Source organism: Copidosoma floridanum, unplaced genomic scaffold (assembly GCF_036245765.1).
Source record: "Copidosoma floridanum isolate Cflo_tuat_1 unplaced genomic scaffold, Cflo_Japanese_pri ptg000020l, whole genome shotgun sequence".
Taxonomy (NCBI): domain Eukaryota; kingdom Metazoa; phylum Arthropoda; class Insecta; order Hymenoptera; family Encyrtidae; genus Copidosoma; species Copidosoma floridanum.
This window is the reverse complement of record NW_028321897.1, coordinates 7,466,250-7,491,596: the sequence shown is the minus strand read 5'-3', so window position 1 is coordinate 7,491,596 and position 25,347 is coordinate 7,466,250. Positions and strand designations below refer to the sequence as shown.

Here is a 25,347-nt window from a genome sequence, read left to right as displayed (position 1 = left end):
ATTTAACGTTTTCCACGTGCATATAAAGATAAGGAAGGTGAGAAATTAAAAAGGCAGTTGCAGAGCGAGGAAATATTGTCAAGAGACTGTAGATGCGCGAAATTTCTTGTGCTCTTCGGGGAAAATTTGAGGGCTGGAAAATTATCGGCCTATGAACAGCAGTCCCATAATTTATACTATCAGCTGCAGTAAAATTCCACGAGTGAAAATTTTAACGTGAGCTGCGAACTTTATGTCGTCTATTGTTTTAGTTCACCGGTAAGTGAAGAGTGCACACATACGTTGTTGTTGCTACCTTTTGTTATGCGAGTCTCTGTAAGTTATATGGTAGAGAAATATTTCTAATTTTCCGTATTGTACAGTAAAAAAATGCTTCAACTCTTCTGCTTGATAAAATGTCCTTTAATTATATTTACATAAATAGTCGATTCAACTATACTTTCAAAAATTGTATTTATTAAAATTCACACCGTACTTCTGCAACTTATGATAAAGCCATTCGTTGAATATACTTTAATTTTCTAATTAAGCATACAAACATATTTATTCGAATGGATGCTGATTTAATTATCGCATGTTCGAATGCAATATTCAATGAAAGCTTGTATTCACACTACAGCTTTACAGACACTAAACCGAATTAATTATTTTATTCAAGTACTCGTTCATTATTAATACTTACTCTTCATAATTGCATACTGTACTGCAAGCAATAAAATACAAATTAGGACAATAAATTTTGGATAGCAGTAAGATAACAATTAAAAAATACTCCTTTTCTTGTGAGAACTTGGAACAAAAGTGAGTTGTTTGCTGCGGTAATGAAGAAAAAATACTATCTAGCTCTACAAATGGTCCGGCTGAGGTGCACGAGAGTTTATAATTGCTGCATGCACTTTTTCCTCACGCGATTGTTTGTTCGAAGATTGGCTCAGTTTGTCTTCATTATTTAATTATTGTTCTTTGTAAAACGCAGTATTTTTTAAATCTTATAATCATTTTGGTATTACTTGTTGTAAACGCCACGTACATCTCACCTAAATAATTGGCTGACCTAATTATAAGTCAAATCAAACTTTAATGTATTATTTCAGCTTATAGATAAACCTATAAGTATAAAATTTCAATCTCGATGTGTCTAAAGAGAAAAAGAGCTGATATGTACTAGCAGTTTCAATTACAGCCGGAAAATAGCGCAAATTTTTCGCTACCTTGCATCCAGTGCTACACTATCCGTTTCCATTTGCTAACTGCTTTTTTCATCCTACCCATCCATCTGTCTGTCTGTCCATTTACTCTCCCATTTATTTTTTTCTCAACTTCCCACACAAAAGCGCACTGTACGCTTTTTTTCAAGAATAAAGATGGTAGATGTACAGAGCGAAGCTTATTTTGATTTAAACATTTGCTTAGTGAAGAAGTATGACAAGTGCTTATATATATATATATATATATATATATATATATATATATATATATGTCTTCTCTGACTATTCTGTTGTAGTTCTACTTGAAGTACCTATAAATAAACATTAAAGAGCAGCTATGCACGTAAAATATAATTTAACTATTTTTAATAAAAATTACAATGTATAGGTACAACTCGTACAAAATTAAGAAAAAAAATCTCTTTAATTTTTTTTCAGAGTTTGTTTGTTAAATATAATTTTAAAATAATTTTTATGCAGTAACATTAGCTTACCTTTTCTTTGTGAAAAAAAACTTTTCTGTATTAAATATTGGCAACATAAAATAATACTACTATCGAATATTATATTTTAAATCCAACTAAGCGTTCATTGGATTTAATGATTACGGTGGTACCATAAAAAATTAAAAGCAATCAATATTTTTTTAACGAAATAGATACATACTGGGTTCTTAAAGTAAGTTAATTAATAAATAAATTAACACATATAGATAAATAATAAATAGAAGATGAATAAATTAATCAACAGTTTAATACTTTATTAATAAAATGAAAAATGAAATTTAACGAATAAGCAGAATAACTTGTGAATAATTGTACAAATTGATAATCAAACGAATGGACAACAAAGTTCAATCGTAATTTTGTAACTGGATTGAGACTTACTGGGAATAATTAAAACAGGTAAAATAACAGTCTGAATCTTGTTTGCATCAAAGAATCTGTATTGTTTTGATCATGTACACGCTTGTTACAACTGTACGTTAATATAATAAATGTTTCTCAAAGGATAATGACATTATTCTAGTCACAGGTTATCTCGAAGGTAATATTGTTTATTGCTACGAGTAGAGTAAATATTAAATGAAAAATGTTGACTGGAGATATGGTAAACATTAGGTTTGAGATAAAAAAATATTAGATGACAATTAATTAATGTATATCGTTATTACCATTTATTGATTTCAACAGTATCTCGGCAATGTCATTCCGAGCTTCTTATTTTTTTGTCACAATTGCACAATACACAACACTTCAGTAGCATAAAATCAAAGTATCACGCATTATTGTTATTATTTTTATCATCAATAATATTATTACATTAGATGCACTTTTTTCTGCTTGGCTGTAGCAATGAGTACCATCATTATCATTTATTTTTTTTGTTCTTGTTGTCATTGGCTGATGCAAATAGTGCAACCAATTATTGCATGAGAAGATTTTTAAGTAATTATAATCATAATTAACTGATGCAAAATACGTTGACATGACAAGTATCGATTTGATTAATCCCTTTTTAAATAACATGCAATAGTCCTTACTCCTATATACACACGCACACGCCCATATATATATAGGTATGCCAGCATAATTTACATACCAGCTTATTTTCATTATAATCTCCATTCTCATAGTTACCGCAAAAATATTCGGTTTAATAACCACTATCAGTTTCATGCATGGAAGTTTAAATTTTTGATAAGTCAAATACTATGCGTATTGATACAAAATGAGCTACATACACGTATTCATAACTTTATTTGATGGATTTTTTTTGGATTGGACATTTAGAGTCTCAAGAAATCTGTAACCTTAGTGATAACTAAATATATAATAATCGAGTTAGTATTTAAAAATCGATATATTTACACATGATTAATGGCCTTTCAAACTTAAAACAATTCGAAGCTAATCTTTGATAATACGAATGAGTCCAATGAGCCAAAGATTTGTTAAAATTTTAAACAAATGTATCCTTTTCGTTTCATCAGATCCACAAATAATATGACGCACTACTCGACTCGATGAAAAAAACTGAGTCAAAGTCTGCTCTGATACGATTTTTATGTCGATCAGTAACTTTATGACCATTTATTTGACGCAGGTCGAAAAATCCATTTTTGTGATCAAACACTACAAGACTCTTCCGTTTTTCCTTTTCTTTTTTTATTCTCTTTTTCATTGTTATTAACTATGGTTTGATGGTGAAATCTGGCGAAAAATCTTTACGAAAGGGAAAAGGAAAGTCGAAAATGGGAAAATAAAAGATGACGAGGTGAAAATAGGTTTTATTTATACACGCCAAACGTACTATGGCATGGTGTATGTTTTGTATACAATACATGTAGTGTGGTGAAAAAAGAAGACAACCAGCAAGATTCGTGGGTCCCAGTGAAATCCTATTGTAGCAGTTTCTTACATACTCATCCCAATCTGTTGCCGACATTTTTTTTTTTTTTTTTTTTAATTCTGTAAGCTTCTGGGAACTAGAAGATTTTTGAAATTCATTAGTTACTTGATCCACTAACCATTTTTTTCTTAACGAATGATTACTTAAAAATTGTTTTCCGTATTCTTTAAATGTCAACGATTCTTTATTGTATGACCCTATGAGTGTGTATAATATAACTACAATACCGCTGTGTTATGTTTTTAATATAAATATATTACACTCTCTGGAAGAATAATTGTTACACTTACAGTAATGCTAATGTCTTTTTCACGTTTGTATCTGTTTCCATCCGAGTACTCTTTAATTTTTGTTTTATTTGTGTGTATTTCCTCTTTCATTATAATTATTATTATTATTTACAATACAATATTTCGAATACAATGATTAAGCCTTCCATCAGGCAGCCGGTCTGTGCACGGAGGATTTCTCTTTTTTTTTTTTTTTTTTTTGCAGTCTGTGTCATTTTATCCCTTTCTGACTGGTAAATTTCATCCATTGCAACAACTTTTTTTCTTTCTTTGCTTCAATTTACGTTTATAAAAAATATAGTGTTGATGCTTGACAGAGTGATTATATCGAACTATTCATGCAAAGCTTTCTGGACTTTTTGAAGTCGCATGTTCGCGGAATTGCAGGAAATCGATTTTACCTCATTCAACGAGTAAAATAGCTAAAAAAAATAGCAAACTTTGGAAACAGTAGTGATTTTTCTCTCTAGTTGATTGCAATATTTGTGTATTGAAAAATAAAAGGCTTGCTTGATTCGTCGCGCGTCAAAAAGCCCATCAGAATGCGCCGCAATTGCACAATTTTCACTCTGTCCTGGTCCTCCGTCGAAAATCAACATCGTGTGTATTTGTTAATCTGAAAATACATTTATATATCTATTTCTCCCTCAATTTTCCGTCTCTTTGACAAATAAGCAATGTTTGCTCGCTTTTGCACACAGTGTATACCTAACTACGCCCAAGTGGCTATGTTTTACGTTTATTTATACATGTTGTATATATTTGCACCTGTCAAAAAGGGATGAAACCCGCGTACAAGCTCACCTCCCCCCTCCTCCTTGAAAAACAAACACGTGTGAATACATAGCCCGTAACTTTCCTCCTCTCAGCTCGCAATAACCCTCAATGTGAAAAAAAAAAAAACAAATGGTAGTGGGTAAAAAGCGAAATTGGTAAAAAAAATTTTGACAGCGTCGCCTCGTAATTGATGATTCGGGCTTTGTTCGCGTGTCATGTGCGTGAGTGTAATATTTTTTTTCCTCCGCTACTGGTATCTTTTCTCGGGTGACTCTCTACTTTTTCCTCCACACTGCTCCTACAGCCGCTAGTTTTATTTCCACGACTCATCGAATCGCGTGACGTAATCTAACGTATGAAAATCACAGGCAATACCATCATCGTCGCGGTATTTTAGCTCGGACAATCGACAGCTCGATCGTTATTGCTACAAGGATCGTGATTTAAAAACTTTTTTTTTTTTTTTTTTTTTTTTTTTTTTTTTTGCAAAGGATATACATTACAGGGCCGTGGAAGTTTCCGAATTGTATCGCGAGCTCTCGAAGCTTTCGCAGTCATTGGTCCCTTGCGATTTCGGAAAGTTGCGTGCACGGCTAAGATGAATGGCACGAAAGTTCGGACCGTGGGTGGAAATGGTAAGTTTTTGCAGAGGTAGGTTTTGATTTGTCGCTTTTTCGAATTCGATGGTACTGAGTTTATCAACTTTTAGCTTGGAAAATACGCTTGTAGTCAACAACAAATGTATCATTGCATTCGCAAGGGTAACTGAGTCCAAAAGGAGGCTAAGTTGGAGGGATATGGATCGAGCGCTCATCGGATTTTACATTGTTTCCATTTTAAATTGTTTTTGCAAAAAACGTCTTTTTATTTCCGTCCCAGAAAACTCGATTTTTTGCAAATTACTTTTTGTGTATCTGCTTTCGGTCGATATACTTTTTTGAATTGGCGTGTGCCGTTATTCCGCCTGAGTGATCATCCATAATGAATAACGAATCGGTGATTTACAACAAAGCGTTAACCAACCACGTGAAATTTAACTCGACTTTACAAAATAGATGCATATAACTGCACAATGGAGAAACACTGTGACATTGGAAATTTCGGTCACTCTTTTTTCTTGTATTTGTTTTTGTCATCTTCACACTTTACAGCTCGATAACACGACAATGAACAATTTCCTTCCAAAAAAAGAGTCAAAGTCTCTTTGTGACTTTGCCGAGCGTGACGCAACGGAAAAGCCCTCCGAGTTTAACCCCGAGACAGCGTCGATAATCGGAGCACGCGTGCACGTACGTATAGAGAGACGCTAAGATTAATAAATTCGATTCGCTGCTGCTGCTGGCGTGTAATTGGATTTTCGTCGCGCTCGAGCTTATATTTATCGCTCGCACGGTCTTTGACGGTGGAGGTGTTAAGCGATTTAGCTGCTGATTAATCGATCAAATTTGAGGGAGGAAAAAGGAGGTGCCACCTGGTGGTGCTAATGCCGCCTGACCCTCGAGTTTGCTATAACAATTTCTCAAACTTGCCTTCGGGACGAGCTTTTTGCACGGGGTGCCGTTACAACCGTTGGTCGGTGTGTCGCGAATGGCTGGTGAACGACATTGGTGTGGTCTTTGGTCGTTTCGAAGGGCTGAAGAAACGGTGGGTGGCGGATCGTATTGTTTTTTTTTTTTTTTTTTCAAAACACATTTCTCAAATAATACAATGTTATTTAGGGAACCGAAAAATATTCGTTGAAGAGAATGAAGCGTCAAACTTAACTTTCATGAATCACCTACGTTGTAAATTCAAGTGTGTCATTAAAATCACGATTTTTTATTTAATGCATCGCAGCAGTATTTTGGAGCGTTTTTAAAGTAACGAAATCAATAGTTAATCATATATTTCATTACAACTATTCAAAAAAGCAATGATTTCTTAAAAACATTAACATAAAGAGACATGTCTGTGATAAATATTCACCGTTCAAAATTAGTTTAAGAATTAAAATAAACTAGTCTACACATGTTTTGTGTGGAATATATTTTTCACAGAATTAGCGTTAAAAATACAAGTATGGTATGTATTTCAATTAAATATACCCATATCTAATACAAAAAGAAATTGTATTAAATACAAATATGTTTTGTAAAATAATACATTTTTTTTTTGTAATGTTGACATACAATTCATTTAATTAAACTCCTTACAAAAATTTGTTAACATTGTGTTCTGGGGACAGCATAATTCAAGTCTTAAAGCATTTCTACATTATTATTAAAAAAAATTTTTTTTTACTTGTAATATTTTATGGGCATTGTTAAATATTTATCAACAGATTGACGATTGACTTAGTTACTTATAAAATTATTAAACTTGGACACAAGTATTTGATGGGTTCTTTAAAAACTTCAAACAAGATTTTGTCTAATTCAATTTTTATTTTGCTAAAAATTTTTTCATTTATCACTGCTCACAAAACAATACTGTAAAAAGTTTTTTTCTAGTAGCTGAGTTAATTACATTTTAGATATTAATTATATATGTTGTAGATAATTTGATAAAATTTTTTTTTCCTACACTAATTTTTTTTCAAATTGTAACGTACTGTTTTTGTTGGAAAAATTTTTGTTAAGGTCTGTGCTATAATAAGTATGATTAAAAAAATTTTTTTATTGATACTTAATGCATTGCATTTTTGCAACAAATTATATTGCAAAAATATGGCAGGTGCTAATTAATAATTAATGCTATGATGTTATTTGTAAGCAAGCTTGTGGAGTTTCCAATAACACTTGAATTTACAGCATCATCATAGTTTCAGAGTAAGTAGAAAAAAAGTGCTACTTAAATTAGATGAAAAAAAGTTCTGTATTTTTAATACAAATAATAATTTTATTTACTACAAAGTATAATTTCCAATAACATTTTTTGATGTTCTTCTAAGTTGAATTCTTTTACAAAAATAATTTTTAACCCATTGAAAGCAATTACTTTAAATGACATTTTAACTTAAAAAAAAAAAAAAAAATTGAAATGAAGATTTAAGAAAAAAAATGTAAAACAAATTATCTTTTGCGTATAAAATGCAGTGTCGTTCATGAATTGGTGTATACGTTTCGAATACGCAAAACCAACGTGCCAGATACACATCTAGACGATAACTAGTAAACGAGTGGACGTGACTGCAAGTTTATTTTCCTCTTCAACACAATAATTTATGGCATGGATTGAAAGGGCAGTGATAAAAATTTCAGTACTCAGTCATTCCGCACGTGCCAGCTCTATGATTTTTCTCGATGAGAAATTTTCACCGACAAGCCTTGCCAAAAGTTCTCGTAAAGCTCTTTGCCTCATTTGAAATGTTATTGCAATATTTTAGTTTGTCTTTTTTTAGATTTGATTAAAAGATTCAAGAGAAACATTATTTTGAGCTGTAACAAATGGTGCTTATAAAAATTGGTAAATGTGTCTGCATTTTCATACAATATTAATTGGGACGAATTTTGTCAATTATATGTTTGATGAGCAATTTTCAATAAATCGGATCAACAAAATTTTTTTATTAAAATATATTGCATGTATTAGTCCATGAACGGAATCATTAATTTTTTCTATATAATAACGACCCAATGTTGTACTGGTATTTTTGCTGTATTTTTTTTCTTTTTTTATCGTCAGTATGATTGCACGCGAAAAGCCAAGAATTGTAATGAAACTTTGCGGCAGTTTCTTTAAGAGCATTTCGAGGAAAAAGAGAGATGATGTTTTTTTATTTCTTATTGGATGCGCTAAAAGTGCAAGCTAATTTTATTAATGCAAGGGGTAAGCTACTCAAGATAAAAACATGGTATAATTTTTCTTGATCCCGTCCGTAGTACTGTGGGCGGTTTCGCGAAAGGTTTAAATAAATTGTGTATCACAAGCTGTTTGGTCAATGATGAAAAAAAATTTAATATTTATTGTAGGAAATATATTACAAAAATATAAGATACTTGATGTTTTTTGGGCGATGGCAGTTGTAGAAATTTTCGCAAAAAATATTTTATTTTTCATCTCAATTTATACTTTCATTAGGAGTTAATGACTGAATTTTTTTATGAATAATTGATTTGAAACAAAAAATCATCCAAAGTCATTCGTCTGTGCAATATTTATGTTTAGGTGTGTTTACTTCTATACTTTGAAAATTTATGTTACGATACTTACGTTGGTAGTTTTAATACATTATGGATTTTAAAGGAGACAATTAGATTAATAAATTCAAAGTCACACCAATACTTTATATTCGTACTTATTATGTAAGTGCATGACAAATTTTTATCAATTTTCAATAACTGCTTGCTTCTGCTTCATGTGATCTCTTACGTCCTTTTCATTCTTAGTACGGAACATAAAATTTATAGCGTTTTGCCAGTTTTATCGAGTTCTTAAATATTATAAACACTTGTTTTAGCAAAATTTTGATAAAAATTTTTTTTTTGAATTGTTGATTACGAATTTGAATTTCCCTAGAAATAAAATATATAAACATTTAATTTTTTATGCTATTGGATTAGAGAATCGGTCGATTTTAAAGTCGCATACAGTCGACTAAGTTTTGAAGATACCGGATAAGGTAAAACTGAAATTTATTGACTCGAATTCCCAGTAATGCATGCAAATCAACCTTCTACTTTCAACTTTAGATATATATAATATGAAAAGTATGAAAGTTTTCCAAATGAAAAATTCGATTTTCGAGTACATACAGGTAAATGCAGTTGAAAATATAAATTGTAAGTTTCTGAAAATCTTTTGAGAGTTGGTTCTTTGATGCAATTTAAAAATTTCTTTGAGCTATCTTCTATTTTTGAGATCCCCTCTTTTATCATTTCAAATTACAATATTATTATCATTGTTTGATCTATTCTAATGCTGAGTTGATAAAATTAATCCCTTGAGTTTACTCGATTTTCTTTGTCATAACGATAACACTGCTAATATTATACTTTTAATGCTTTGGTAATCTTTGCTTTGCTATAATACTCTTCCATTCATTCGAAGATTCTTTTGAAAAATGGCATAGTGACTTTCTTTCCTTCAATGGTATTAAATTTAATTTTTATTCAACGAGCATACAATTTCAACAGCAGCGTGTTTATAAATACGATCACGTGATAAAGCATCGATTGTTGGTATTTATTATAATTTATTACTGTTATTGGTGACTTTCTGTAATTCTGTGATGATACTAAAGAATCAATGCTTAACTGTGCCAACGAACATTTAACTGTTATTTGCTAATCGACTGCGCTCACGTTGAATTTGTACGTCATGCGTCTTACACCCGTATATAATATATATTATATAAATAATGTACATGTAGATGTTTGCAGTTTATTAACCTATTACGTATAGACTAGATAATACTCTATTATGTACATATTTTATGTCTCGCATATAAAGCAGTCGGGAATTGCTAGCCGTACGTTAGACGTAACAGTCTATCATTATTATTATTATGTATCTATACGAGATTTTATTAATTGCGCCTATGGCAAGTTATTTTTAAAATTTTATCTGTGCTTTCATTTTTATGTTCCACATTTTTGGTTTAAATTTTGATAAAAAATTTTTTTGTACAGGATTGGACGGGGCTTACATAAATTACAGATCAAAAATTGCTAGACTTTCTGATTTTTGTAATGATCTACTTTATAATATCAATTAACTCGGTGGATATATTGTGTAGAAGTGAAATTACTTTTCAAAGATAAATTTATTAAAAATAAATGTATAGACAAAGAATTTTTTTTACTATTACTATATCTAACGTAAGTTTTAATTTACACAATAACAACGTAATAAATGCTGAATTTAAACCTAAATGAGTAGTATGCAAACAAATGCGACTACCACCTTTGTATTCGAAAAAAAGCTGATGAAGCCCATTATACGTTATGCATCTATTCGTGAATTCGCATGAAAAATAAACAGCCCATCCCTCTAGACGCACAAATACACTTGTCTGTTTTGTGTCTATGTTTTGTAGACAGTTTTCTATGTATAGCTCGTAAATAAAATAGCAACTGAGTTATTGTTGCAGTCTCGATCCAATATAACGTGACACGATACCATTTCTCGTTAGTGACATTCGAATGAAAAAAAGATCATAAACTTCTTGAAAGTCAATATACAGTGGAAAAGTTTTTATACATTTTGAAGTGTTTGTAACGTCTACAGCTTTCGCTAAATTTTTTTTTCTATCTTTCACGTTTGGGCTTTTTTTGAACTTTGTGTTCCGTATATTGTTGAATAATAAACACGCACCTGACTTACATGTAAACTATATTTTTTTTCTTTTTTTGGTTAAGCTCATGTAATTTTTTTTTAAATTTATGTCACGGGCTTTCTTTCTCAGTTTTTCTATATCAATCATAAGAATTTTTAAATCGACTACTGTCAACGTACAAAAAGTTTAATGTAAAAAATTGTGTAAATTCAAACGTGGTCGTCATTAATTGGTTATTATGTATTAATATTATTTTGTTTTCGTAAAAATGTATCTTGTCAATTATTACTTCGCTCTCTTCTGGTGACAAGAACTTTCTTTTCACAATCATACTCTCTAATAAATAACTTTTGAAACACTTTATAGTATGCTAATTTTTACAATAAAATAGCGCATAAAAGAAAGAGCCACTTGAATTTTGTTTTCGCATAATGATTTCCATCTTTTTATTATCTTCATTGTTTTATTCAAGTTTTATAATTATTGTTACTTTGTGGCCATTTCTGCTTTTTGCTACGATTTGAACGTACACATAAATCGATTAACTATATTAAAATTTTTCAAAGAGTATATATCTATTATTAAAATTTTTTTTTTCACAAGCGCAAATATATTACGTTGGATCGGAAGTGCTAAGAACAAAGCGGCTCTAACGTATTTTTAAAAGCACCTTTCAACTTAACTAATCAGAGTATTTTCCGTACCACATCCATCTTAATTTGTTCGTAATTGGTACGCTCGTCCCTGTGTGGATCTTTCGGCAATTTTCATAAGTTATGTTTATTTTTACGGTGGAATAGGGTTGCTGGAAGAACATACTAAGAGGTTGTTCAAAGTAGTTTTTAAAAAAAATTATATTAGTACCCTATGTATACTTTAGAATTGTACACAATTCTATGCTTTATAGAAATAAATGGCATTAATGAAAAAAAAAGTAAATAAATAAATAAATAAAAAGAAAAATAGTTCTTGAATAGTGTTAAAACAACTAGTTCTATTTATCATTGTATTTCAACGTTAATAAATAAAGAGAATATCATGAAACCGCAAATCTAGCATAAACATTTAAATTCTCAATAAAACTACTTTATATTCGTGATAGCGATTAACCATTACGTAAGATGGATTATACGTGCGTGCGGTTGGTAAATAAATTTGAACGAAACTTTTCTCATTCTGAATGGAGAAAAATCAACACAGAGCGAGTACCAACAACTTTTTTAGATGTATATTTTTCCAACTCGACGAGGTTTTCCTTTTCTTTTTTCCTCGTGTAAACATACGCTTGAAAGTTTGGATGATATATACTTAGGTAGGAAGATCGCGGCGTAGAATCGATTCTATAATTTTATCCACGTTAGGTAATGGAAAAAATTGTGTGATAAGTTTTACCGATTTATCGCAAAACCGATCGCAAAAATAGAGCTATATGTCGTTAAAAAAAAAAAAAAAAAAAAAAAAAAGGAGGTATCAAAATACAATCTCAGTGTATGGATATGATTTTTGTAAAAAAAGTATTTGTGCGTAGATGCGCAAAATTATAACTAAGGTACTGAGTAAGTATAATCGAAGCTGCGAAATGAATCAACCATGTTTTTTTATAAAAAATACTTTTTTTTTTTACCAGTCAATAAACCAAAAGTTCTGTTTATCAAAAATATATCTTGAAATGGAAAAACTTCGGGAAAAGTATACAACGGGGACGCATAAAATCTTCGTACATGTACATTATATGTAAATTCATGTCTTCTATGTTTTTAAAAATTTGTAATTTAAATTCCATCGCGTTACGGCGGACAGCAGAAAAATAAATCATTCTTACAAAATCGATTCCACCGAGCACGTCTGCACGACAACTAAGAATCCCGTGAACTCATACACACACGCGCACGCACACACACACACACTCATGCACAATGTCGGGGGAAAAACACGGCTATGTAATACGGTAAAGATAAAAATAACGTACATCGTCGCTGATTTACATAAAACTCGTTCGTCCTGATTTTAACTCTCATCTCGTACGTAGTAATCGTAATAGTTACAATAAAGAACAGCGACAGCGACGAGAGCAAGAGGCGAGATAAAGGAATACGAGATCAAATCAGCCGGGGATTTTTCGAGAAACCCCAGGCATCACCCACGTAACGACAATCAGTCTTGGAATTTTTTGCGTTTTTTCTTTTTTTTTTTTTCTTTTTTTTTTCATACGTTTACATTGCAACATGTTGTATGTATCCTTTTTTTTACGATTAAAATCCTTAAAATAAAATTATTATTTGCATTGTTACTGTATCCTCTTCTTGTTCCTCTCCACCCGTTTTCTACAACACGTGCAGGTTCTCGCAGCTTTTGGACTTGCTGTCGCGCGCCCAGACCTTGCCCAGCAAACTTCGCACCTTCAAGCTCGCGCTCGTCCTGCTGCCCCTGTACTTCTTCGGCGAGTTGTTTTCCGAGCACGAGCCGATTGGCGACCGGCTACGGTTGCGACGCGATCGTCGCCGGATTATGTCCCGGCAACGCTCCGGATTCTCGAGCTTTAATCGAATTTGGCTGAGGAGGCCGACGAGCAGCTCGTCCACGTTGTGGTTTATGCTGACCGCGGTCTCGATGAATTTGCAGTCGTAGTTTATCGCCATCTGTTTTCCCTCTGTAACAGATTTTCATTTCGTTGGGACAAAGGTAGATACCAGTTTTGGCCGAAGTTTGTATGATTTTGTTGTGACAGCTGGTTGCATTTATTAGTGCGCGTATGGTTTGTGTTTCAAATACTGTGTAGGTATACAGTGAAGGAAAAGGGAAATTATTGAAATTTGAAGGTTGGACTGTGCACGATGAGGTCAACTCGAGTAAAAGTAAAGTATGTGGACGCAAACTGTGTGTAACTATCGTAAAGTGTGGCCTCCAACTTCGGAATTTTTTTTTTTTTCAACTGTAGCGAATGGTATGGATGGCTAGAGATGTATGAACGTGACTACGTGTTCAAGGTAATTTGTAAAAAGTTTTGTATGGCCTATTTTGCGTTGATGAGAAATCGACAGTTGCGAGTAAAATAATATTTGAGGATTGTTCCAACTACTTTGCACATGTCATTGGAAAACTGATCAATAATCCATTTATATTACCACAAAATATGTACATGCGCACATGTCTCTTTTCCTAATTGGGTTGATAATTTTTGTTCCTAATTTCAAGTTTCTATGGCATATTTTTCATCTCTCACCCTCCATATCTATGTGTATTTTTCTGACCCCGTATTTCTATGTCTTCTGGCTATGTCTTATATCTCTTTATTTCTCTTAGTCTTAGCTAGTATGTCTTGCCCTCTGTGCTTTTATTCCTATGTCTTTCGTAGTTTACATGTCATCTACGTCTCAAGCTTCATTTTCTTATCTCTGTCTTGTACTTTTGAGCTCGTTTTCTCTATTTTCAAGAAAATTACTCTTCATTGATGTCTTCCCAATTTTTTTAAGCATCTTTATCTTTATATGACAAAAATATTATTTTTTTGTATTCGCAATTTTACATTTATCGATGAGTTTTGTTGAATTTCTTTATGAATATAGTGTTTTGCCCTATCAGATTATTGTGTAAAACTATGGATCTCTGCACCTCTGCATTGCTATACGTATGTAGTTGATGCACGGGTACTATCTGAAATTGGCATTTTTCTGTCTTTATGTTTCCCTCATGTCTGATTTTATTGTCATTGTGAAACACATTTTTGTGATATGATCGTCTTTATATTTCTATTTTGTATTTATATTATGCAGCAAAGGGGTACATTACGGTACGTGCTAAGGCACATCGATCATGGGTTAATGAAAAATCACATAGCTATTAGACTTTTTAATTACCAAAAAGATTTTAAAACCCGAATGGACATATAGTATGGACAGTAATGTACATGGGAGCACATATGTTTGGTAGATTGTTAATTCACTAGAGTATAAAATTCATAACTTTTTTTTGATTACGATGGAAAATCATTAAAAAAAAAAAAAAAATGATCAGTAACAATTTCGTCCATCCTTAGAAATTTATTGCAGGATACCATTTGGCGGACGCCCAAGATTTGGCCCGCACAGATCACCAAAATATTTCATCTTACCTTCAGTAGTCACAAAACGGCATCGCACGAGATCGACTTTGTTGCCGACAAGTATTACTGCTCGGGCCGACATGTGGTCGCTGCGCCAAAGTGATTGGAGAACTTCCTCGGCTACGCGAGCTGACGAGCGGTCGGCTGTCGAGTAGACAACACAGTATCCGTGCGGCTCGTATGTCGCAATGCAGTTCTCCGGCTGCAAAGAGATGAAAAAAAAAAATATATATATATGAGTATTTTTAGTTCAGAAAAGACGTGGCCTCATTCGATCGTCGAGAGAAAAAATGGCCAAGCTTGGCGAACGGACGCGAGCTTTTACACAAGTTTTCGTACATCTACAAACAGTACTTGACTTCTCAGGTAGAGGTACTTCTTACCACGAATTTAGGAGGCTTCCATCCGAGTCAAAGTTTTTTTTTTAATTTTTTTTTAATTTTCAAATCTATATCTCTGGATACGAGGTCCTGTTGTACAATATCCTATTGATTATCGTGACAGTGTGTACCATTTTGATTCCATATGCAATACTTAAACTTATTGAGCAGGATAAGGTGAATTGGTATGTTTTTATCTAACTTGTAATCAAGATGACGGTGGCTTCTAAAATTCCCAGCTCACTAGAGTGGAATCTAACTCGAGGCAGTTAATTAATCCGACTGTTTGGCATCCCTGAGCAGATATTTGCCGAAAATTTCAAAGTTGAATTCCCAAATGACATCGAAACACGCGTGAATATACTCGTATGTGCCGTTTGTCTCCAAAGTGCGGTGCAATTCTCACCCCTTTCCCTCACAGGCCCGAAATAACAACTGTACGCACAGCCAGGATCCGAAACAGAAGCAGTAGAAAGTGCACGTAAAGGACGAACAATTTCGCGAGCAGCAAGAATTTCGTGCCAGATGTTGCCACGGTGAAATGTAAATTTTCTTGCGGCAGCCACCCCCCCACCCCCGCATGTACGTCTCTCGAATCCGAATCGCTCTTGTGGCTGCACGTGTGGATGCACGGGTAAGGTTTTCGGATCGTATAAGACGTGACCGGCTGACTTTTTGGCACGAGTCCGATCTATCTTCGCTTTGCGGTGTACTACTTGCACCGGCTGGACCGGCTTTTCAGGGTTGTGGGTACGTCGGTTGGTGGTTGTTTTTGCGGGGTGACTCTCGGGACGAAAGTTTGATGGGTCCACGCCGGTGACTGTGAAAAGTACGTTTCAGCACGAATAGTTCAAGAAAGAAGAAATATAAAACCTATTGGACTCTTCTTTTTTTTTTTTTTTTTTTTTTTTCAAAGATTGGAAAAATGAACCATCGGAACAGGATACCGTAGGAAAATATTTAGCTTTCCGTCCCAACTGTGGATTGGATTACAGTTGTAAGGTATCGAGTTCAGCGGAATTTTTTCCCTGCCAGAGTCAGGAGACTAGAGATGCCCCGAGTATTTCGCTCACGGGCGGGTCCTTTGATCTTTCGCAGATTTGTTTTTCAACCCGGACATCATCCAACAGAATACATTCCTTTCGTTCTCGCGATATTTCTTAAATCACAACTAGAAGAATTCACTCCCGATTAACGCATCCCCTGTATAAGTATATACTCTCGTTCATCGTATCAGTGAATCGATGCAAAGGTACGCCATAATTGGGTAAAATCATTCGTTACAAAAACTCGCGGATCATCGGTACGCGCCGATCGTATCGCAGAACTACCGAGTAAGCCCCTGGCTTTTTGCGCGTATAAGCTCGAAACTCCTGGGCACAGACAGCCGCAACGTACCGTACATCATAACTCGATTGTGACTTTTTTTCTTCTTCTTCTCCTTCGAACTCGGTGCTTACGCAAAATCTGCCTCCTCCACCCCCCGCCCCGTCTTCTCCGCGTAAACTTGAGCAAAGGAGGAGTCGAGAACGGGGCTGAGGTCGGGGGGTATTAGCGTTGCGGCTGACCGCTCGGGCAACTTTGCTAAGTGTACATGACGCGGCTGCCTGAAAGCTCGTCTAATGAACACTGGGGGACGGGAAAACTCGGCGTTATTGTATATACGTACGCGTGCCGAGATAAAACGACGACTGAGATTTGGCTTATTGTACGGACGCGAGCGGGTGACAATATAAGAACGACCAATCAGAACGGGGATTACGAGGGCTTTCCTCGCCCGAGACAAATGTATATATATATTTTTTTTTATTTCCTCTTTCGGGGAATGGTGTGAGCTTTTCCGACGAGGTCGAAATTTTCGCACGTGCGGGAGGCTGGATTTCTTTTTTTTTTTTTTTTTTTATACGCGCAATCGCGAGGTTGAATACTATCATCACTGTAGTCCGCTGGAAGTCAGACTCTGACGCGGGAAACGCTCCACGATCAAAATAATTACCACGCCCTCTTGCGATCCCGGGAACTCGTTATACACGGTGTTATATGCATTGCGCAACATGATCGCCAACTTTTGCACGGGAGAAAGTTTTGTAGTTGCATAAGGTATACTATTATTACACTCGCTTGTGCAACTTCTGCTACCAGACCGCTGAGCGCTGTGGTGTGTACGGAACTCGGGGCGGGGGTGTATAATGTATCTTTGCAGCTCGCGGGGATGCTTTATTTTCCTCGTGAGACGTATACTTATTTTTAATGAGACAGTTGCGCGCCGAGCTTCGTTTTGTGGTTGTAACGTTGCGCGAGGCCGATGAAAAAAAAAAAAAAAAAAAAAAAAAGTAAAAAAAGTAAAAATGCATGTTTCAGTAGTGCGTGTACAATTTCTTTTTTTTTGTTTGTTTCTGTTTGTGCAGAACTGTAAAAAATCGAGCCACGGGGAGAGCCATTAATATGCATTAGAGCTCGATCTGCACGGCTGATGAAGTTTTGGGAGTTTAGACAGCCGCTTAAAACGAATTGATCAAATGATTAACCGCTTCGCCGAAATTTCACGGAACTTTGTAATTCACGTGGGCGGTGCGAGACTCAAACTCTTTGCGCGTTTGAACTACATAACATGATTAAAAGCACCCGAATCTGGAGCTTGGAAGAATAAAACAGCAGTGGGAAAAAGAAATTCGAACGAATAATAAAAACATATACGTGTGTGGAAAAGAGAGTGGGAACTTAACAAAGCCTCGTGCATACATAGAGACTCAGAAACTCTCGTGTTGCACTGTCGGAGCAGCATCGATTGTCGTTGGTCCGCAGCGCGTAATTCACTGCGAATCGCATGTATATGCAACACGTTAGGAGTTTGGGTTATGCAGGTTAATAATTATGCGGTGGTACGATGATTAATAACAGCTCAGTCGCCTTTTGTTGGCACACGCATGTGTGTGATGTAGTCGTATATCGTGCCACCTTGTACAGTCGCAACGTCACCCCATTGCTGCGGTGCGTGAATGGACTGTGTGCCGACGATAATTAAATGTTGGATTTGATTGCACCAATTGCCGAATGTACTTACGTATACTAATAGCTGTTTGGTTGCGAACAAATAACAGAGGCGTCAAAGTCATCGAATGCATGGGTTATAAGTGCGGACGAGTCCCGTTTCGGCTTCCTACAGCTGTGTTGCTCTTTCATTTAGAAATCACAGCACAGAGCGTGCACGAGTACAAACGGCACACGGCGAACAGCAAAACGCCAACGGGAGGAGCAATTCATTGAGCAGTGAATATGTACGGGGGTGCAGTTGTTGGCAAACTATACGCAGAATGGGTCGCGTGGAGACAAGTTGGCTCGTTGTCGAGTGCGTTTCCCTCCGCCGGGACCGCAGGTGCACAGCGAAATAACACCACGTTGTTCGTATACGTATTGAACCTGGGCACCTTGACACCCTGGGGGAGGGGAACGCTCCTCCATACTGTGGGATGTGGAGTTTGGGATTGTTGGAGCGTTGAGCGGAAAGTTGCTTCTTTCGGTTTAATTGGGACATTTGATTGTGGTGCGTGCGAACGTCAATTGCTTTCGTGGATTAATTGGATGCTTTTTCACGATTTGTTCTCAACGCGGATGTGGGTTTTCGTGTCACGATATGCTTATGAACATCCAGTTCGAGGTACATTTGTTCGTATCCATGCACCGAATTTTGAATCCTCCACCTTTTATCCATCCTTTTTGGTGGAAATTCAATCCGCATGGGTGTTATTTCGCCGAGAGGCTATTTAATTTATGAAATCGCGAGGACCTACTTGAATAAAATTAATCTTAAAAATCATTAAACTTATTTGTTAATTAATAGCTTGCAAATCGATACCTCGTTAAATGATATCAGAGATCTCATCGAGTCATGAAAACATTATAAAATTAAAATTCAAGTACAAACAGTGGGCAAATAAACTTTTGAATTTCATTCCGAATAACACAGATGCTAAAAAGTAAAAAGTACAGACCAAGTATATTACGAACTAAATAAAATAGATAAAATGTATGTACTATTCCGATACTCCATATAATTGTTTTATTTCAAGTAGTTCTAAGACTAATAAAATCATTTTGAAATCATAGGAAACAATTTGAAATCGAAAATGAAATAGACTTTATGCTCAAAAATGGATAACTCCCCTACCCTCGCATTTATCAAAGAGCTTCGTGAATTTATTTATTTCGCGTTTGCGGCCAAAGACGCGATATTAAGAAGATCAAGCTGATAATTCTCTTTGCAGCTCCCATCCTAACTCTTATGCACACCGTGGCTCCTTTTGTGGTAGCGAATGAAATACCAAGCTGAGCGATTGATCGTTTCACGCTTGGACGAGTTTAACGGCTGACTAACTTCGTATCGTTCTATCTCTCTCTCTCTCTCTCTTTGGACGAGCTTTTTTTCCTTCCCAAGCTCGTATGGAGAAAAAACACGCGCAGCCTTCGATGAACTCGATGTTGCTGTAGATGATTGGTACACAGGGAAAAAGAGACAAACGCACGTGCACACGCAGAGAAAGAGACTCGTTTTCACAAAGACCGATGTCCTCTTTTTTCACAAGAGTACGATTTTTTTTTCTTTTCATTGCGCATTTAGGTATTGCTGCATAGTTGCGACTGTGCTTTAGAGCTTGTCAGGTGATGCGTGCGGTGATGTGGTCGAAAAACATGGATGGCCTGGATTAAAGTTGAGTAATTGTTTCCAGTGCACCCCGCATTTATTAATAAAAAGTTAGGACTTGACGTTTCATGCTCCATTTGAGCCAACTAGATTATAAATTGCCTGGTTTAATCAGAATTTAATGGCCAAGTTTTTTTTTCTTCTTCGTAACAATATCTTTTCGTAAGATTGATGATGTGGTTATTATTAAAATACTACGTAAAATGCATTTAAGGGATGATTTAGAAACAGCTTAGATACAAGTACAACCTCCAAAAGTTAATTTAATTGTTACCCTCCAAGAACACTTTGATGCGTCTATATTATCACTACCTTATAAGCCTTTTAGGTGCTAATTGCCATAATCAAGGCTGATGGAGTAACATTTGAATTTTATCGCAACCATTATTGTACGATGGCAAAAATTAAGCGCAAATTGCACAAAATTTCAAATTCAACTGGCTAACAAAAAAAAAAGCATCAGTGTGAACTCGTTATCTGGAGTATCGTACGGACCACGTAATCGATATAATATTACGCCGACGCATCAGCGGTAATTTCGTTCGATGATGTAATCACCACTTTTGTATTTAACTAATCTAATTACGCGATCGCTCCATCATTTACGCCGTCGTTGCTTCTGAGCTACCGTTAATCATGCCATGACATTGTCATTATTAAATAGCAGGTCAAACTTAAAATGCAAAAAAAAACAAACAATCTGATCCAGGTCAAATAAAAACTACAATATTTGCAAATCGAACTGGAAAAAATAAGAATTATCCTTGCCTTTTTTTTTTATTCAAAACATCGCACGAGGTATCCCTCACGCAATCCCACAAAGCCGCGTGGACAACAGCAAAGCAGAACCAAAAGCGCTCGACCGGCCCTCGCTTTTTCCATTACCCCCTCCATTTTTTTTCCTCTTTTCCGCGGTCTATCGTTGTTGCGCTACACTAAACCCCGTCCACCCCCTTTTTTATCTGACTATTTTTATTTTTCAACCACCCACCTCACTTTCGTCCAACCAACTGGTTGGTCTTTTCTTTCTCTCTCTTTCAACTGTGTCCTTTATTTTATCGGTCGCATCCGTGAAATCAAAACCAAACGACACGGTTGACCATTGCAGCCAAGGAAAATTTGATTGCGAGTTGATCGGGGTTGTTAAAAGGAGGCCTTTTTACTATTCACGTCTGCCCTATAATTTCCATCAATACCGGTTTGTTCATCCTAATTCTGGTATCAATTGTACCACGTAGCAATCGCGTCGCTGTTTAAATCCAAGCTAAAATGCAAATGTTCATTTACCTTGCGATTTTTTCTTTGCAGGGTTAAGTTTGTTGTAATGACAAACAATGTTGATGAGCTAATAACAAAATCATACCAAGACAAACAGTTGATCTTAAAAAGTCATAAGCCATAGATAATCTATGGTACGCACTGATTTTTCAAAAAATAGCGATGAAAAGAAGTAAAAAATGATCATTATTGCATATAAGCTAGCTCGTTACGAGTGTCGATCGACAATTATAGTAGAACTTGTTATTATGAGGAATAATAACCAATTATTTGGGACTTATCAGTAGGGAGGAACAATCATCATTATTGATTAGCAATGGGTACGATAATAAGCAATTACAGCAATAAATATCAATAGTAAGCTAATAATATAAACGAATAAAAAAAATATTGGTGAGTCGTAATGAGCAAACTTGTGAAGAGAAATGAACATGATACGTGAGAAGCAATAATAATGAAGAATAATTACGAATAATCACAAGCGATGATAAATGAATACGTGAACGAAATTTGATGACATGAACACACGCCGATGGAAAATTTTCAAAGGTACGCAAGAGGCACGCTCATGTTATTACTATACGCTTTCTCACTTCCCTGCAGCCTGTTATGGAAAATTTTTTCGTTTCGCCTCTACGCTTTCCTCTTCTTAGCAATTACCGCTCACACTCTCGTATCCACGTTTTCAACAAGGAGAGCATTACGGGGATAAGAGCTTTTAAGCTCAAGTTGAGATAAATAAGAATGCGCACGGGAACAAAGAGTCACAACACCTACAGAGAGTCTTAAACGGCGAAATCTTTTTTTGCTTCTCGCCTTTTCTCCTTCCGACTCTTTTTCTCCAGTTTCTGGGGCTCTAACTTTGTCAGAGTTATTAAAGCTCATCGTGAAACGCGTTAAGCTCTCGTAGCTTTTTTTTTTTTTTTTTAGACAATCCTCGAAGCGTTTTTTGTAAAAATTAAAGCTATTCTCGTAGTGTCGCTCGTATGCTAAAAGGATTCATTCCAATTAGCACGAGCATTAGTTGCGTAACGATTGATTTGGTACAACAAGCTCATTAAACGAGCCACGTGCTGCAAAATATTCCATGAGTGTTGCGTAATCACGTAATCGATGCTTTCGCTTCAAATTAAAATAGCTCAAGCATAAGCTCGCATTTTGTTAAAATATTTTGACCTAGTAAACGCTCAGCAAAGAAATTTGGTTGCCATGACGTTTCTCTATTTTTCCTGATTGAGCTTGAAGCTTCTAGATTGGAAGAAAAAAAAAAAAAAAAAAAAAAGTTTATGAGAGTATTTACACATTTGCGTGAAAATAATGAGTCTCGAAAACGTGCACAGCTCGTGTAGGTCCATTATGAGCACTCGTAGTACTGTGTGCAAGGTTCAGACTGTCTGGCTTAGAAGCAACGAGTGAGGAGGAAAAAAAAGAGGGAGGAATAAAAGGAGGCAGTAAAGCGAAAAGCGTATGCACAATAAAGCATAAACAAGAGGCGAGGGAGCGAGAAAGAGAGGGTATAAGAATGGAGAGAGCACTGCGCGAAAAGTCGAAAGGCACGAGCGAAGGAAAAGGGTAAAAATTGGACGAAAACGAGCTGAAGAAAAGGTAAGGTTGCGAGGCGCAAGTAAGGGTCAAAGCGTGCGATGAATATTCTATAAAATTCCTTCTTTCTCGGGGAGCGTGGACGGTGCGCTTGTACACGTACAAATATACACGAGATCAGCCAGATGAAATTTAAGTGGCTTTTACGTGGTACAGTTTGTTATACCGGCTGCAGCAGCAGTGCTGGGGTCCTTAAAGATTTTCCTTTGAATGCGCTCAGACCCTTCGCGAGTGGTGGTCCCCTTTTTTTCGTATGCCAAAGTTTTATTTTCGAGCATACCTACTGTCGAGAGTCTGTGGATGACTGTTTTCTATGTCTTGCTTGATTTTCAGAATCTTTCTGACTTTACCGAATAAAATATACCGAATCCTTTTCTCTGCTTATTAGGTTTTACTTTTTTTTACAAGCGACAACGTCTTGTAATTCTAAAAGTGAGTGGCATATTGATTTTTTTACAAGAATAGACCAACAACACTTCTTCGATTTTTCAACACTTGGAATAACATTTTTTTTCAATATCATTTACAATACTTAACAAAACCGTTTGTAGCAATGTATAGTGGAGTATTTTTTAAGAATAAGTTTTTGTTATTATATTTAATTGTATCTATTATACAATGCATGATTTTTTTTAACTTAGTCAGGAATTTTCAAGAAACTATTTTTTTTTAAAGGTGAGTAAAAGTAAATATACAGTCGGACAAATAAAGGAAGTCGAGACATCTACGTCCTTTTCTTACTATTTTGTAAAAAATAATAAAATATTCGTGGTTTAAATAACATATACATGGAGGACTGTACGAGAGCCTTCTGAGGCTTACTGTGCTTTTTGGATTTTGTCATTGAAGCGTTATTTTTTAAAGTCATTTTCTTCAGTACGATCGTTGAATAAATTACTTTGAGGTGATACAGTTTTAAATATGAATATTGAGTTTATTATCGTCTGTTTCGTGAAACAAAGAAAATTCTAGAGAAAAATGTCTGAAATTCACACACTGATAAATTTACGTTGCAACCTTGCATTACAAAAAAACAAATAAAAAAAAGAATACAACAGATTATGTAGATTAAACTGCAAAACATTCCGTATCCAAGAACCAAATGAATCTCTTCGTTATGGCCGCGTTCCCCTATGTGTTGTTAAAAGTAACCAAATACGTATTCATATACGTGTTTATTATCGTCTCACATGCACGACGTGCGCACATTTACATACCCGTGGTCATCCCAAAACGCGTAAATCTTCATAAATATTCATAGCCAAGCTTTGCTACGCTCGAACATTGTAAATGGCAAGAAGAAATGTCTGTTGTAACACGTTGTACTCGTACTTGCTTATTTTGTACCACAAAGGCAAAAAACACACCCAATGCAAATCCATGCCTGTGTAAGCTCCTCGTTAGTATGAGCACATACGATTACTTTTTACCTCTGATTTCCAAGAGAATTCCATCCTTTGATAAAATGCACAATTCTGCTATTTCCAGGGAATAATTACACGAGATAGAAGCCAACACGAATTTTCATTCTGTTTGAATGTAGATGGAAACTATTTTAAACCGAAAAAAGACGCACACGGCAGGTCAAAAGGACGACGGAGAGGCTCCTTCCGTCTCTTGACCAAGAAAGTTTCTTCACTGATGGTTTAATTTCGCTGATTCCTTATCCACATGTTAACAGCTCGCTCCGAAAAACGAATCAGAGCACTGTGCTAGCCATCAGTTATCCCCCCTCCCCTCTATATACGTCAGAAGGATCTCTTTTTCGGTACGCGTGTCCTGACATTCGCGAGAGGGTGAGAATATTTTTTTACGCCAGCACTGAACTCGTGACTGCTGCGTCGTTTATTTCTGGAGGAGAGATGATGATGATGATTCTGTTAGACCTTAGAAGCGGCAATGCGTACGAAAATATGCAAGTGTAAGAAACTTTAAATAAAATACGTAAATGAGAGGCATTCGATACTTATATTCTTCCAAGTCAAATATTTTGTTCACAAAATTCCTGTTGCAAGTCTGCACATGTGACAATAAGCGACGTATTTATAATGTATATGATGTTTAAACAATAATTAGAGTTAACAATATTTTGGTGCACTAAGAAAAGATAAACGAACGCTCCGGAGCGTGCATATTAGATTTGTTGTTGTAGTAACTTGTAAGCCACCGGCCGAGTGGTTCAGGAAGCGGGTTAGCGTTACTCGTTAATTAAGCGTAGGAAACTTTTGCGAACCGCTAACCACATCGTATTTGCTGCTTCTATTGCACTTGAGAATGGAAAATATCACGTGAGCTATTTAGTACTATTTTTTACTTAGTTATTATACCACTTTAAAATTA

The 25,347-nt window shown here is 35.3% G+C and overlaps 1 protein-coding gene across 1 annotated transcript in view; it reads right to left on the bottom strand.

Moving 5' to 3' along the window:
• Positions 1-13,138: 13,138 nt before the first annotated feature.
• Positions 13,139-25,347, bottom strand: part of LOC106639394 (uncharacterized) — a 76,944-nt gene continuing 64,735 nt past the window's right edge. Inside the window, exons 10-11 of the mRNA XM_089594050.1 lie at positions 15,055-15,247; positions 13,139-13,593 (exon numbers count right to left, since the gene is read on the bottom strand). Of these exons, the coding sequence (XP_089450176.1) occupies positions 13,268-13,593; positions 15,055-15,247 (519 nt within the window). The 3' untranslated portion in view covers positions 13,139-13,267. The remainder of the gene's footprint in view (positions 13,594-15,054; positions 15,248-25,347) is intronic.